Here is a 15,467-nt window from a genome sequence, read left to right as displayed (position 1 = left end):
TGAAGATCAATCAAGCGGTTCATGAGAAGGTATTTTAGCTCTAGCTAGGGGCCAAGTGCCCCCATTTGTATAAACTCTGGGAAGGACGTTATAATGATGCTACAGACCAAGTTTGATGAAGATCCATCAAGAGGTTTATGAAAATAAGTCATTTAAATGTATTTCTATTTTTAGCTCTAGCTGCCCCTAAAAGGGGTCAAGTGCCCCCATTTAAATAAATTTGGGAGAGAACCATATAATGATGCTACAGACCAAGTTTGATGAAGATCAATCAAGCGGTTCATGAAAAGGTATTTCTATTTTTAGCTCTAGCAGCCCCTAAAAGGGGCCATGTGCCCCCATTTGTAAAAACTTGGGGGAGGACCTTATAATGATGCTACAGACCAAGTTTGATGAAGATCCATCAAGAGGTTCATGAGAAGAAGTTGTTTAAAGATATTTCTATTTTTAGCTCTAGTGGCCCCTAAAAGGGGCCAACTGCCTCCATTTGAACAAACTTGATAGAGGACCTCACGAGGATGCTACAGACCAAATTTGGACGCCGATGCCGGACCATACACCCTATACTAATAGCTCACCCTGAACCTTTGGTTCAGGTGAGCTAAAAATATGGACAGTTGGACTAAGGACAAATGAGAGACTGTGAATAATCACAATAGCTCAGTCTGAGCACTTTGTGCTCAGATAAGGTAAAAAGAAAAGCAGACATTGTGTTATTGTTCAATTTGTATATTATTAAAAGTAAACTAAGAACAATAAACAATTACACAGTTGTATTGCAAAGTGACTTTCTAGCTATAGTGATTATACTAATACGTCCAGATGAAGAGCAGAATTTATATTTTTTATATATCAAATACCATACACAATACTACCTACTGTTTGATCTAAATTTTCTGTAACAAAGCTTTTTCATTCAATTTGATATTTCTTTCAATTCAGTACAATACTACCGATGTTATACATCACTGCAAACAGGTCTGAGGGTGTGTTATGTTTTGAATTTTCAAAATATCTTGATGAGTTTTGAATTTCAGGATATCTAAAGTGGCATGAAAACAATATTTCCACGCAAAAATTCTGTAAAAACTCGATATTTTTTAGATTATAATTTTGCCCATTTTTTACACAAGGCTATACATATTAGGCAGTATAAATGGCATCATTATATATATACATATGTATATATATATATAATTTATTATAATTCTGCAACATGTGCCATCTCCAATCGTCTGAATGATCATGATCGTGAAAACAAAGACGCATTTCAAGTAAAAACCTGGTTACAAATAAGGTAGATCAAACAGTAAGTTTACTATTTTAGGAGTTTGAAGCACAGCTTAATTCTTTTTATTTAACATTTTTGCATGTCTAATGCTTTCAAATGTGTTTTATTCCAAAGACTTACACAGATGTTTTCTAATAAATAGACACAACGTAGTACTTACTGAATCACTTCCTTTCATTTTATATTTACTATTCCAAAAGAAAGTAGTGCATAAATTTAGAAAACAATCAACATAAATAGTGAGGCAGGTCCATTTAAAGATGAATTTAAAATAATTATCACAGCAAGCTGATATCTACAATATCTATATAAAACAATGTTCCCTATATACAAGGAATACAACACTCCACTTGCAACATGTTAACTTTAACCCTTACCCTGCTAAATTTCTATAATGGAATTGTCCATTTTTCAATTTTTACAGTACAGGGGTGAATACCAAAAAGATACTGACTGAATAGCGAACAGTGCAGATCATGATCTACACTGGTCGCATAGGCAGAATCAATCATGTCTAGCATGGTAAGGGTTAATGAAAATTATTTTTCAACAACTCACTAACACATTCAGCCACCCTACAAGGTGACTTCTGGAACTACTTTTTAAGTTACTACATTTATTTGTTCATATTCCTGCAGTATTTATCCCATGATGAGGTAGTACATTGGGTTACTGACAGCTATGCCTCAGTTATTAGATGTGATATTGCATTATAAACAAAACTGTACACAAACATATTCAAGACAAGATTCCCTGCCTAGCAAGGAAAGACTTCAAGGATCTTAAATGCCCATTTGAGCCGCGTCATGAGAAAACCAACATAGTGGCTTTGCGACCAGAATGGATCCAGACCAGCCTGCGCATCCGCGCAGTCTGGTCAGGATCCATGCTGTTCGCTAACAGTTTCTCCAATTCCAATAGGCTTTAAAAGCGAACAGCATGGAGCCTGACCAGACTGCGCGGATGCGCAGGCTGGTCTGGATCCATGCTGGTCGCAAAGCCACTATGTTGGTTTTCTCATGGCACAGCTCATTTGTGTAAGGCAGGGTTTTCCAAAACCACAGGGACAGTGTAAAATAGCAAACCAAGTCCAATCAAGGTTTTTTATCTACACTGTCATGCAGCATTTTCAAAATATTTCAAATATTTGCACACGGAAAAAAACACAAAATCCCACAGGAGTCTGTAACGGAGCAAGGGTATATGGAGATTTTTTTGAACTTCGTCAAATCAATCAAAAAATCCTTTTTGATGTTGTCTAAAAGTGTCAGTATATGCCTTGGATGTCAGATATTTCCATATTTGATAGCTGCAGACCTAGATATTTCAGAAATATGTTCAAAACAAGTTTTGTGTAATAAATGTTGATTCTACAGAAGGGTGAAAGGACAATCAGACACCAATACATTTTAGCATGCTTTAGGTATGGAAGGGATAAATGTTATAACATTATAATACTATTAAACTTACAACTGGCTGCATGCATTAACGTAAACAAACGTTTTACAATTTCTTCTAACATAACACCTGTAGTAAAATATTACATTTATTTTAAATGTTAGTGCTGGATGCAAAGACTTTTAAATAGAGTAATAAGAGAACACATGTTTATATTAAGAACACGGAAAGCTAACTTATATTACCTGGAAAATAAAAGCACAATATTTTATTTTTTCAGCATTCCAGTCTGAGTAATGAAGGAGCTCACCTCAAGATGTAACAATGTCTTTTCCTTCCACAATATATTTTTTCCATTTTTTAAAAATATATTTGCTGAGTTTATAGTCACTGAATCACTTATTATTATTTTACTTTTTCCTTGCAATTACTAAGTAATAAAAATATTTCCTAACTTCAAGATAACAACAAGAGCTGTCACTAATGGTGACAAATGCCCCCGCAGCACCTTGACCTTTGACCTGGTGACCCCGAAGTCAGTAGGGGTGGTGTAGTCAATAAGTACTATCAGCGTGTGAAGTTTGAAGGTCCTGGGTGAAGTGGTTCGCATGTAAAGTGCCTTCATGCAAAAAGTTAACATTGGCCCCTGTGACCTTGACCTTTGTCCTGGTGACCCCAAAGTCAGTAGGGTTGGTGTACTCATAAAATATTATCAGCACGTAAAGTTTGAAGGTCCTGGGTGAAGTGATTCGCGAGTAAAGTGCTTTCATGCAAAAAATTAATGTTGGCCCCTGTGACCGTGACCTTTGACCTGGTGACCCCAAAGTCAGTAGGAGTGGTGTACTCAATAAGTACTATCAGCATGTGAAGTTTGAAGGTCCTGGGTGCAGTGGTTCGCGAGTAAAGTGCCTTTATTCAAAAATTTAACGTTGGCCCCTGTGACCTTGACCTTTGACCTGGTGACCCCAAAGTCAGTAGGGGTTGTGTACTCAATAAGTACTATCAGCGTGTGAAGTTTGAAGGTCCTGGGTGCAGTGGTTCGTGAGTAAAGTGCCTTCATGCAAAAAGTTAACATTGGCCCCTGTGACCTTGACCTTTGACCTTGTGACCCCAAAGTCAGAAGGGTTGGTGTACTCATAAAATATTATCAGCATGTAAAGTTTGAAGGTCCTGGGTGCAGTGGTTCGCGAGTAAAGTGCCTTCATGCAGAAAGTTAACGTTGGCCCCTGTGACCTTGACCTTTGCTCTCAAAGTCAGTAGGGTTGGTGTACTCAATAAGTACTATCAGCAGGTGAAGTTTGAAGGTCCTGGGTGCAGTGGTTCGCATGTAAAGTGCCTTCATGCAAAAAGTTAACATTGGCCCCTGTGACCTTGACCTTTGTCCTGGTGACCCCAAAGTCAGTAGGGTTGGTGTACTCATAAAATATTATCAGCACGTAAAGTTTGAAGGTCCTGGGTGAAGTGATTCGCGAGTAAAGTGCTTTCATGCAAAAAATTAATGTTGGCCCCTGTGACCGTGACCTTTGACCTGGTGACCCCAAAGTCAGTAGGAGTGGTGTACTCAATAAGTACTATCAGCGTGTGAAGTTTGAAGGTCCTGGGTGCAGTGGTTCGCGAGTAAAGTGCCTTTATTCAAAAATTTAAGGTTGGCCCCTGTGACCTTGACCTTTGACCTGGTGACCCCAATGTCAGTAGGGGTTGTGTACTCAATAAGTACTATCAGCGTGTGAAGTTTGAAGGTCCTGGGTGCAGTGGTTCGCGAGTAAAGTGCCTTCATGCAAAAAGTTAACGTTGGCCCCTGTGACCTTGACCTTTGACCTGGTGACCCCAAAGTCAGAAGGGTTGGTGTACTCATAAAATATTATCAGCACGTGAAGTTTGAAGGTCCTGGGTGCAGTGGTTCGCGAGTAAAGTGCCTTCATGCAAAAAGTTAACGTTGGCCCCTGTGACCTTGACCTTTGCTCTCAAAGTCAGTAGGGTTGGTGTACTCAATAAGTACTATCAGCAGGTGAAGTTTGAAGGTCCTGGGTGCAGTGGTTCAAGAGTAAAGTGCCTTCATGCAAAAAGTTAACATTGGCCCCTGTGACCTTGACCTTTGACCTGGTGACCCCAAAGTCAGTAGAGAGGGTGTACTCAATAAGTACTATCAGCACGTGAAGTTTGAAGGTCCTGGGTGCAGTGGTTCGCGAGTAAAGTGCCTTCATGCAAAAAGTTAACGTTGTGACGAACGAACGAACGAACGAACGAACCAACCAACCAACCAACCAACTAACCAACTAACTAACTAACTAACTAATGAACGAACGAACGAACGGATGGACAGTTGAAAACTAATATGCCACCCTTCAGGGGCATAATAAAAACAACACAAATCTAGAGGTCGACTGATTTAACAGATCTCTCTCAGAAAGCAAACATTTGAGCCGCGCCATGAGAAAACCAACATAGTGCATTTGCGACCAGCATGGATCCAGACCAGCCTGCGCATCCGCATAGTCTGGTCAGGATCCATGCTGTTTGCCTATTGCAATTAAAGAAACTGTTAGCGAACAGAACGGATCCTGACCGGACTGCGCAGATGCAGCAAGAAAATTTGGTATCAGTTAAGTATTGGAATCCCTGCTTAATATTTTTGGTAAAAATTGAAGAATGTAATCCTGAATATTGTTCAATGAGGAAGAACACAGTTTAAAAACTGTCATGAAAACTATGCCATCCTATACACAATATACCCTGCATAAAATGAAAAGACTGGCTTTCTTTCTAGTTCATCAAAAGAAAAAGAAAAGTATCTTTAAATCTCAAAATTATGGAATTACTTACAAATGTGGCTCTAAAAAAAAATTTCCTCTGATACATACTTCAACAAAAAGAACACTAAAAGATACCATTCTCATACTGTTAGGCAAAACACTGTAATATCAAAGTATTTGACTCTCAATACTAGTTTCTGTGCACTATGTTCAGGGTTTTTCTTGTGTTTTCCACCAAATGCAGAATTTACATGGCAAGTGAAATGTGCTTATGACAGAAAAAAAACCTTAACACCGTCAAAAGGCAAGGATTGTTATTTAAATACCCTTGCTTGGCATAAAAACATGAGGGCAGGTGCTTTGCCTAATCAATGTCACTCTGATTGGCAGTCATTGATTTTTCTATTCACCTCGAATCTTGTTTATAGAAAATGAAAATACTCCCACTGTTTATAAAGTTTCGTGTATCTACACAGATATGTAAAAACAGACACACCCAGGCAGGGATAACACCATTTGCTCCTCCCCCATTCCCCACATTTTACATTCCTGCAGGAGTATCTGACCTCTCCTTGTCTTCGCTATCCTCGATCTCACCTTTCTCTTGAGCCATCACATCTGAAAGTTTACAAGTATCATTTCTTTAATAAAAGTAGTTCTTTATTTTTGGAAATAAGATTTCAATCATAAATCGACTGGATGAAATATTAAGTGGAGCTTTGCTGTAGAGGAATAATGTCATTTACAGTAAATCTTCAGAACTTTTAGGTCCCTAGTTAAAGCCTTGCTGTACAAAACTAATTCTGGCTTCAGCTTTGAGACCAGTCTAAGAATACAGTCTTGTGATTGATTAATTTCAAAACAGTGCTCAGAAACAACCAATCAGATTCTAGGAATTTGAGACAGTTTTATAACTTCCAAAAATAGTTTTCCACACAAGTTGACTCAAGAGTGATCCAAAAATTCTTTAGATTAAATATTATAAATGAAAATTATTTTTTTAATTACTACTAGTGGTATTTTATTCCCAGCGAGAAACTAAGTGCCAAGGCCAAATTTCTTCCAACATCTCTGTTCAATTTCTCATGAAAAATATTTTTCAACCCTGCCTTTGCATTTGGAGACCAGTCTTAGAATGAGACCTTGTCATTGGTCAATTTCAAAATTGTACCCCAAAACAACCAATCAGATGCTGGCATTTTGAGACTGGTCTCAGATTTTAAAATCTTAGTTGTATTACCTTCGAGCCAGGAGATAAAGATTACAATGTGTTGACTAGTGACTTTCTACTAAATTACATCTTTTAAGCTATTTAATCTTTAAAGGGGCATGCCTCCAGATAGACATTACAATATAATGCTTTTCAGAAACAGATAACAATGTCTATTAAAGGGGAGGAAATGCCTAAACCTAATTTGACTTTGTATAAAGCCATCATTCAGCAATTCATGAGGAGGAAAGAGTTTTTAAAATTCCAACTCTACTAAAGAAGATATGGCAGTTTGAAATTAAGCTTTTGAACTCAATCATCCCACTTATGAGCTTGACCTAGATTTCACAGAGACAAACACTAAGACAAAGATTTATAATGATCAAACCGAAAATGTGGCATTTTGGGAATTAACAAGGTTCTCCTATCAAGTAATCTAGTGGTTTTTAATCTCAAATAACCCAATTCAGAATTTAGTCAAGATTTCATAAAGACGAATATTCTGACAAAATTTTATGATGATCAAACAGAAAATATGGTCTATAGAGTGTTAACATGGTTTTCCTGACAATTAACCTGGTGACATAGTTTATTACCTTCAAGCCAGGAGATAAAGATTACAATGTATTGACTAGTGACTTTCTACTAAATTACATCTTTTAAGCTATTAAATCTTTAAAGGGGCACACCTCCAGATAGACATTACAATATAATGCTTTTCAAAAACAGATGACAATGTCTATTAAAGGGGAGGAAATGCCTAAACCTAATTTGACTTTATACAAAAGCCATCATTCAGCAATTCATGAGGAGGAAACGGTTTTTAAAATTCCAAATCTACTTAACAAGAGCTGTCCGTAAGACCGCGCACTCCACTATTTTGGGATTTGACAGTAAAATGAATATATGTCTGAATAAGAGACCTCTACTATAAAAGGAAGATACACCAAGTGGCATAATTCCATCAAATACACAAATTAGAGTTATTAGGATTGTTACAACAAATGCAGATGAGGATGGTAAAGATGTATTTTAAGTTTCAAGTCATTATCTTACATAGTACCAAAGTTATGTCCAGAAAATGAAGTTTGTTAAAAAAATTTAAGTGTAAAAGGGGCATAATTTGGTCAAAAATACAGATCAGAGTTAAGGGGATTGTTACCACACATGCAGATGATGGAGATACAGATACATTTAAAGTTTCAAGTCGTTATCTTATATTGCATTAAAGTAATATCCAGAAAGCAAAGATTGCAACAAAAATATAAGTACAAAAGGGGGCATAATTCTGTCAAAAATACAATTAGAGTTATGGGGTATGTAACCACACATGCAGATGATGATTATAAACAAATACTTATTCCAATATCAAACTTGGCCAAGCTTTCATAGAGAAAAACATTCTAACAAAATTTTATAACATTCACAAAGAAAATGTGTCCTCTACAGTGTTCGCAAAGTTTTTCTATGATTTGACCAGCCGCCCGGTTTTAGACCTCAGGTAACTCTGTTTTGAACTTGACCTAAATTTCATAGAGACAAATGTTCCGACAACGTTTTGTGAAGATCAAATAGAATATATGTGGCTTCTAGAGTGTTAGCAAGGTTTTCCTGTTAATTAATCTTGTGACTCAGTTTATGATCTCAATAACCCAGTTTCGGCCTCATTCAAGTTTTTACTAAGGGTAACATTCTGACTAAGTTTCATGAAGGTTGGGCAAACACAAACCTCTATAGAGTGCTCACAGTAAAACTGCTGAAGAGAAATGACACACAACTGAAGGGAAGGATGACGGACACAGTGCGATCAGAACTGCTCACCTGATGCACTATGTGCTCAAGTGAGCTAAAAAGCGGTATAGAATATGAGAGATAAGTAACCAACCTTTGGCAATAACTTCTAGAATATTGGAAGAACAAACTTCGTTATACTCCTTTTTATCTATTGCATAATGTCCTACATTTTTCTTAAAATCTTCAAGGGAAGTTAACTCAGAACTACATCCTCTTACTATCTGATCCTGAAAGTATTAAAACAAAACAAAAAAACATGTGTTAACGTTTAATGAATAATTAAGGATTATCAAATGACAACAAAGTTGTACATTAAACAAAAATGTAGGAAAAGAGACTCTGCATCCTCATTTATCTTGTATGTTTTCAGTACACTTGGAGATAATCTATTATACCATGTTTATACAGCACGTTTTTCATGATAAACACGTTCAAAGGCACTTTACATAGCACAAATGTAGCCGATCAGATCAGGGGGACAGTGCGAGTGGAAGCCCCAAGAACAGAAAGATAGAAATCCTTTTGATACAGGCCTGTCCAGCTAACCTAGCCTAGCTCTTTGCAAATAGACAATCTGGTTCTTTAACTTGTCTGGTGTATAACACCCATACATGTGAAGCTATCTTTCCTGGGAAGAACCAGTACTGGCCTCTTAGTACACAGTATGAATATGAACAACTTTAAACATCCTGTATGTATATTTTTGTTGGGTTTAACGTCGCATCAACACAATTATAGGTCATATGGCAACTTTCCAGCTTTTTGATGGTGGAGGAAGATGCAAGGTGCCCCTCTGTGCATTATTTTATCAAGAATGAGCACCTGGGTAGAACCACCAACCTTCCATAAGCCAGCTGGATGCCTTTCTCACATGAAGAATTCAACGGCATGTGAGGCTCGAACCCACATCGATGAGGGGCAAGTGATTTGAGGTCAGCGACCTTAACCATTCGGCTACAGAGGCCCCTAAATGTATTTTAAGCTATCATTTCTTAAGTGAATCAACTGAACAATAAATAATACCTTTCCATTGTATGATACCCTGACATATTTCTTTTTATCTTCTTTATTTTCATACATTTCTAGTATCACATGAGATCCAAATGGAGGCCAGTTAAAGTCATAGACGTCCAATGTCCCTAGAAGCCCTACCAGGGTAGAGTCATGGCATGAATATAAATACATCTTTGTCCTGTAATACAAAAAAGACAATTAATATAGCATAAATTATCTCCCTTTATCAAGATTATTCATGTTAACTACCATAATTTAAGTACTCTATGACAGAGTAGTAAAATTTGATGATTTAAAATCACTTGCTCTTCTTAAACACATAAACCATCATAGACATACTATTCTTATATTCAACTTTATGTAACTGATCTGATATTACCACAATGTACTTTTATTAGATTTTGTTCAAACACTGTGTACTGTTTAACCTTTAACCTGCTGGCGGCAAGTGATTCTGCCTTTGCGACAGGTGCAGACCAAGATCTGCACTGGCCTGCACTGTTCGCTATTCAGCCAGTAAATTTTCAGTGAACACCCTTTTAATAATTAGTGGTACTGCCTAAACTGAATGATGGACCAGTCCATTTTAGAAATATAGCAGGGTAAAGGTTAACAAACATCAAATAAAGCTTCTGTCTCTGTTTTCTTAAAAAGGTTTTCTGGTTAAAAAAAGATATTCCATTCAACACACACTTTACGAACATATTATGATCAGCTGAAGTTAAGTATATAAGGTATGACCCCTAAATTGGTGGCTAAAGGAGATTATAATTTGTGCTACGTGGAAAGTATCTATATATGACAATGTTTTATGTACAAGTCTGAATTTAAAAGTCCATTCTACTCTGTTCTATTCTAAAATATTGTAAAGAAAAAAAAAACAAGACTTTTTACCCAAGTTGTTCTGCGTTTTCTGCTGTGTCTATTAATAACTTGAGTAAAGGGCCAGTAGACAATTTCATTGCAAGTTCTCTCTCAGACCTGAAATATATACATGTATAAATATATGAATTTGTTTGTTTGTTTTGGGTTTAACGACATTTTTCAACAGTATTTCAGTCATGTAACTGCGGGCAGTTAGCCTAACCAGTATTCCTGGATTCGGTACCAGTACAAACCTGTTCTCCGCAAGTAACTGCCAACTTCCCCGCATGAATTACCAGAGGTGGAGGACGAATGATGTCAGACCCAATGTCTTTTATCAAATCGTCACAGAGAACATACGCCCCGCCCTCAGAAAGTAACTAGATGCTATTGTAGAAAAGCGCATGTCTACCCCAATGCATAGTCGTATAGGCAAGAAGTCAATAGGGGACAGAAGCAAAAGTCAAAGAGACACTGATGGTTGGCTGCAATACAGATCACCTACTTGGCATGTCCAATCATTCCACTCTAAGTTTCAACATTCTAGGCCTAATGGTTCTCAAGTTATGAATTTGAAACTGTTTTCCATGTTCAGGCCCCTGTGACCTTGATCTTTGATTGAGTGAACCCAAAATCAGTAGGGGTCATCTATTCTGCATGTCTAATCATCCTATTAAGTTTCAACATTCTGGGTCAAGTAGTTCTCAAGTTACTGACTGGAAATGGTTTTCAATGTTCAGGCCCCTATGACCTTGGCCTTTAATAGAGTGATCTCAAAATCATTAGGGGTCATCTACTCTGCATGTCCAATCATCCTACTAAGTTTCAACATTCTGGGGCAACTGGTTCTCAAGTTACTGACCGGAAATGGGTTTCCATGTTCAGGCCCCTATGACCTTGACCTTTAATAGTGTGACCCTAAAATCAATAGGGGTCATCTACTCTGTATGTCAAATCATCCTATAAAAAATTTCAACGTTCTGGGTAAAGTGATTCGCAACATATTGATCGGAAATGGTTTTCCATGTTCAGGCTCCTTTGACCTTGACCTTTAATAGAAAGATCCCAAAATCAATAGGGGTCATCTATTCTCCATGGCCAATCATCCTATGAAGTTTCAACATTCTCGTTCAAGCGGTTCTTAAGTTATTGACTTGAAATGGTTTTCTAAGTTCAGGCTCCTGTGACCTTGACCTTTAACAGAGTGACCCCAAAATCCAAAGGGGTCAACTACTCTGCTTGGCCAATCATCCTATGAAGTTTCAACATTCTGGGTCAAGTGGTTCTCAAGTTATTGATCGGAGATGGTTTTCCATGTTCAGGCCCCTGTGACTTTGACCTTGGATGGAATGACCCCAAAAACGTTAGGGGTTGTCCACTCCATAAGCCCTGCCATCATATAAAGTTTGAAGGTTCTAGGTCAAATGGTTCTCCAGTTATTGTTCAGAAATGAAGTGTGACGGACGGACAGATGGACAGGGCAAAAACAGTATGTCTCCCCCAGTGGGGGAAGACATAATTAAACGTAAAATGTCAAGCTCTTAAATATCTGTGACCAGTTACCATAACATTTGCACTAACTAATCCAAAACCAAAACTATGGTAACTGAACCATAGCCAGATAACTATTTGTTAGAGTCAGCAAATTTAAGCAACTAAAAATGCAGCTTTTCTTACCCTTGTCTTACAAATTTATAACAACATCTTGAAAAGGAAAACAAAACATGTATTTTCAAATGAACTAAAAAATCTATTCTATAAATATTCAAGACTCAGTCAATTTTCATTTTTAAAAGTCTACTTACCTGTGGAAAAGAGCTTTTGAAAACTTCAACTGCTAAGCATATATTACTGTAGAGATTTATCAAATGGAACTTACTCTTGATGTGCACAGAAAGCATAGTACATGACTTTTGAAGCATTTTCCTCTATCATTGGACGGTGTGGCTTCAACTTTTCGGGGTAAGGATACCCATGTGTCTATTGTAATATAAAGATTTAACTTCAGCACAAAACATTTAAATTAACAGCATTGATTTTGCAGTTAAGAACCATTCAGTTAACAAATTCAAGTATTTATGGTTTTACAAAATTCATTGCTTAGTAATACACATTCAGCCATAATAACATCTTTTTATTGCAAAGGATTAAACTAAACTGGAAGTACTATGTTTACTCATCATAAATATGAGATTTTTCTCCTTAACTTTTCTCAGTGCTTGACACTGAATTAGAGCTTTGCAAGTAAAAACTTCATAAAACTTTAACCAAAAAGTTCTAAGTTAAAAAGGGGCATAACTTTGTCAAAATTCAAACCAGAGTTATGGGGATTGTTTCTCCTGGTGTAGACTTTGATAGTAAATAACTATTTTAAGTTTCTAGTCAATAGCTTTAATAATAACAGAGATATTTGACTGGGGCAAGTGCAATAGCTCTACTTTTTCTTTGAAAAGTTGAGCTAAAAATCAGACCAATTAATGTGTTGCCTTATCTAATAAGTGAGTCAATGTCACTGACCTAAAGAATTTATCAATGTGACTGCAAAATACTGCAATTTTGAACTAATTAAAGGAGCCTGTCTTATAGAAAGACTGTGTTGTAGACAGGTAAATAAATGTGTGTCTATCATTTAACAACAAAATACTATGCACATGTTTAATATTTACTTCAAATAATCAGCAAACATATAAAATACTTAACAATTATAAAAACTAAGTCATAAATATATCTTTTGATGACAAGATAAAGATATGTATATATGAAGGCCTATGTCTGTTTCAGAAAACAAGAGAACCATGATGGTCCTGAATCACTCACCTGTCCCCATGTGACCCAGTTTTGAACAGAGTATGATGTTGTTTTTTCTATTATTTGACATAGTGACCTAGTTTTTGAGCTCATGCGACCCAGTTTCAAACTTGACCTAGATATCATCAAGATGAACATTCAGATTAACTTTCATATAGATCCCATTAAAAATATGGCCTCTAGAGAGGTCACAAGGTTTTTCTATTATTTGACCTACTGACCTAGTTTTTGAGGACATGTGACCCACTTTCAAACTTGATCTAGATATCATCATGGTGAACATTCTGACTAACTTTTATGAAGATCCATTGAAAAGTATGGCCTCTAGAGAGGTCACAAGGTTTTTCTATTTTTAGACCTACTGACCTAGTTTAGGACCGCACTTCACCCAGTTTCAAACTTGAACTAGATATCATCAAGATGAACATTCAGACCAACTTTCATACAGATCTCATGAAAAATATGGCCTGTAGAGAGGTCACAAAGTTTTTTATTATTTGACCTACTGACCTAGTTTTTGATGGCACATGACCCAGTTTCAAACCTGACCTAGATATCATCATGGTAAAACTTCTGATTAATTTTCATGAAGATCCATTGAAAAGTATGGCCTCTAGAGAGGTCACAAGGTTTTTCTATTTTTGGACCTACTCACCTAGTTTTGGACCGCACATGACCCAGTTTTGAACTTGACCTAGATATCATCAAGTTGAACATTCTGACCAATTTTAATGAAGATCCATTGAAAAGTATGGCCTCTAGAGAGGTCACAAGGTTTTTCTATTTTTAGACCAACTGACCTAGTTTTGGACCGCACGTGACCCAGTTTCGAACTTGATCTAGATATCATCAAGATGAACATTCAGAACAACTTTCATACAGATCCCATGAAAAAAATGGCCTCTAGAGAGGTCACAAGGTTTTTTTATTATTTGACCTACTGACCTAGTTTTTGATGGCATGTGACCCAGTTTCGAATTCGAACTAGATATCATCAAGTTGAACATTCTGACTAATTTTCATGAAGATCCATTGAAAAATATGGCCTCTAGGGAGGTCACAAGGTTTTTCTATTTTTAGACCTACTGACCTAGTTTTGGATGGCACGTGACCCAGTTTCGAACTTGACCTAGATATCATCAAGATGAACATTCAGACCAACTTTCATACAGATCCAATGAAAACAATGGCCTCTAGAGAGGTCACAAAGTTTTTTATTATTTGACCTACTGACCTAGTTTTTGATGGCACGTGACCCAGTTTCGAATCGATCTAGATATCAGCAAGTTGAACATTCTGACTAACTTTCATTAAGATCCATTGAAAAGTATGGCCTCTAGAGAGGTCACAAGGTTTTTCTATTTTTAGACCTACTGACCTAGTTTTGGACCGCAAGTGACGCAGTTTCGAACTTGACCTAGATATCATCAAGGTGAACATTCTGACCAACTTTCATAAAGATCCCATGAAAAATGTGACCTCTAGAGTGGTCACAAGCAAAAGTTTACGCACGGACGGACGACGGACGCTGCGCGATCACAAAAGCTCACCTTGTCACTTTGTGACAGGTGAGCTAAAATTAGTTGGGTTTAATCATTTACTTATTCAAATGAAAATGTTGTCTTGAATTGAAGATATTCCAGTAAATAATGGTACATGAAAGGATAAAATGATTAATTTAAACTAGCTGTGTATCCACACGACTCAAATTACTGCCATCCTCTAAATAGCAACGTTTTTATTAAGAAAGGGCCATCATTTTAGTAAAATATCCACAGAAAAAAGTCTATTATTTATGGTCAGACAGCAGCAAAGCTATAAGTCCCCATTGGGGGGGAAGGGGGGGAGCATAAAAAGGATAAAATATAGGATAATGAAAGGGTAAAACATGGTAGAACAAGAGCGCCGCCAAGCGGGGCAATATACGCCCAAAGGCTTACATCATAGGATGGGAGCAAAACTTGACTGTTGTAGCCCCAAAGGACTGGAACAACAAAAAGGAAAACTTCAAAAAACAAATCTACGTCCACAAAAAAATATTCAAAGTCTACAAAAAAATCCTTATCAGGTACTGGTATGTAAAAATACACCTTAAAATTGGACGGCCAATAATAAAAAAGTTTCAAAATATGCTATTTATAGTAACATAAAAGGGAAGTAATTCAAAAAAAAAATTATTGTAAGTACAAAAGAGATCTGCCAAATAAAAACAAGAGAACTGCAATGCAGAGCAATATACACAAAGCAAAGTCATATATGACCTTTGACCCTTAAGTGTGACCTTGACCTTGAAGCCAGTCATCCGGAACATGCGCTCTGCACATCGTTACAATGT

The 15,467-nt window shown here is 36.9% G+C and overlaps 1 protein-coding gene across 2 annotated transcripts in view; it reads right to left on the bottom strand.

Moving 5' to 3' along the window:
• Positions 1 to 708: 708 nt before the first annotated feature.
• Positions 709 to 15,467, bottom strand: part of LOC123542523 (lysophosphatidic acid phosphatase type 6-like) — a 45,249-nt gene continuing 30,490 nt past the window's right edge. For both annotated transcript variants that reach the window (XM_053530870.1, XM_053530869.1), the window contains exons 7-11: positions 12,204 to 12,304; positions 10,355 to 10,441; positions 9,470 to 9,638; positions 8,538 to 8,673; positions 709 to 6,060 (exon numbers count right to left, since the gene is read on the bottom strand). In XM_053530870.1, the coding sequence (XP_053386845.1) occupies positions 5,984 to 6,060; positions 8,538 to 8,673; positions 9,470 to 9,638; positions 10,355 to 10,441; positions 12,204 to 12,304 (570 nt within the window). In that variant the 3' untranslated portion in view covers positions 709 to 5,983. The remainder of the gene's footprint in view (positions 6,061 to 8,537; positions 8,674 to 9,469; positions 9,639 to 10,354; positions 10,442 to 12,203; positions 12,305 to 15,467) is intronic.

This window comes from Mercenaria mercenaria, chromosome 19, assembly GCF_021730395.1.
Source record: "Mercenaria mercenaria strain notata chromosome 19, MADL_Memer_1, whole genome shotgun sequence".
NCBI lineage: Eukaryota > Metazoa > Mollusca > Bivalvia > Venerida > Veneridae > Mercenaria > Mercenaria mercenaria.
The sequence above is the reverse complement of the archived record's forward strand: the minus strand, read 5'-3'. Positions and strand labels throughout refer to the sequence as shown.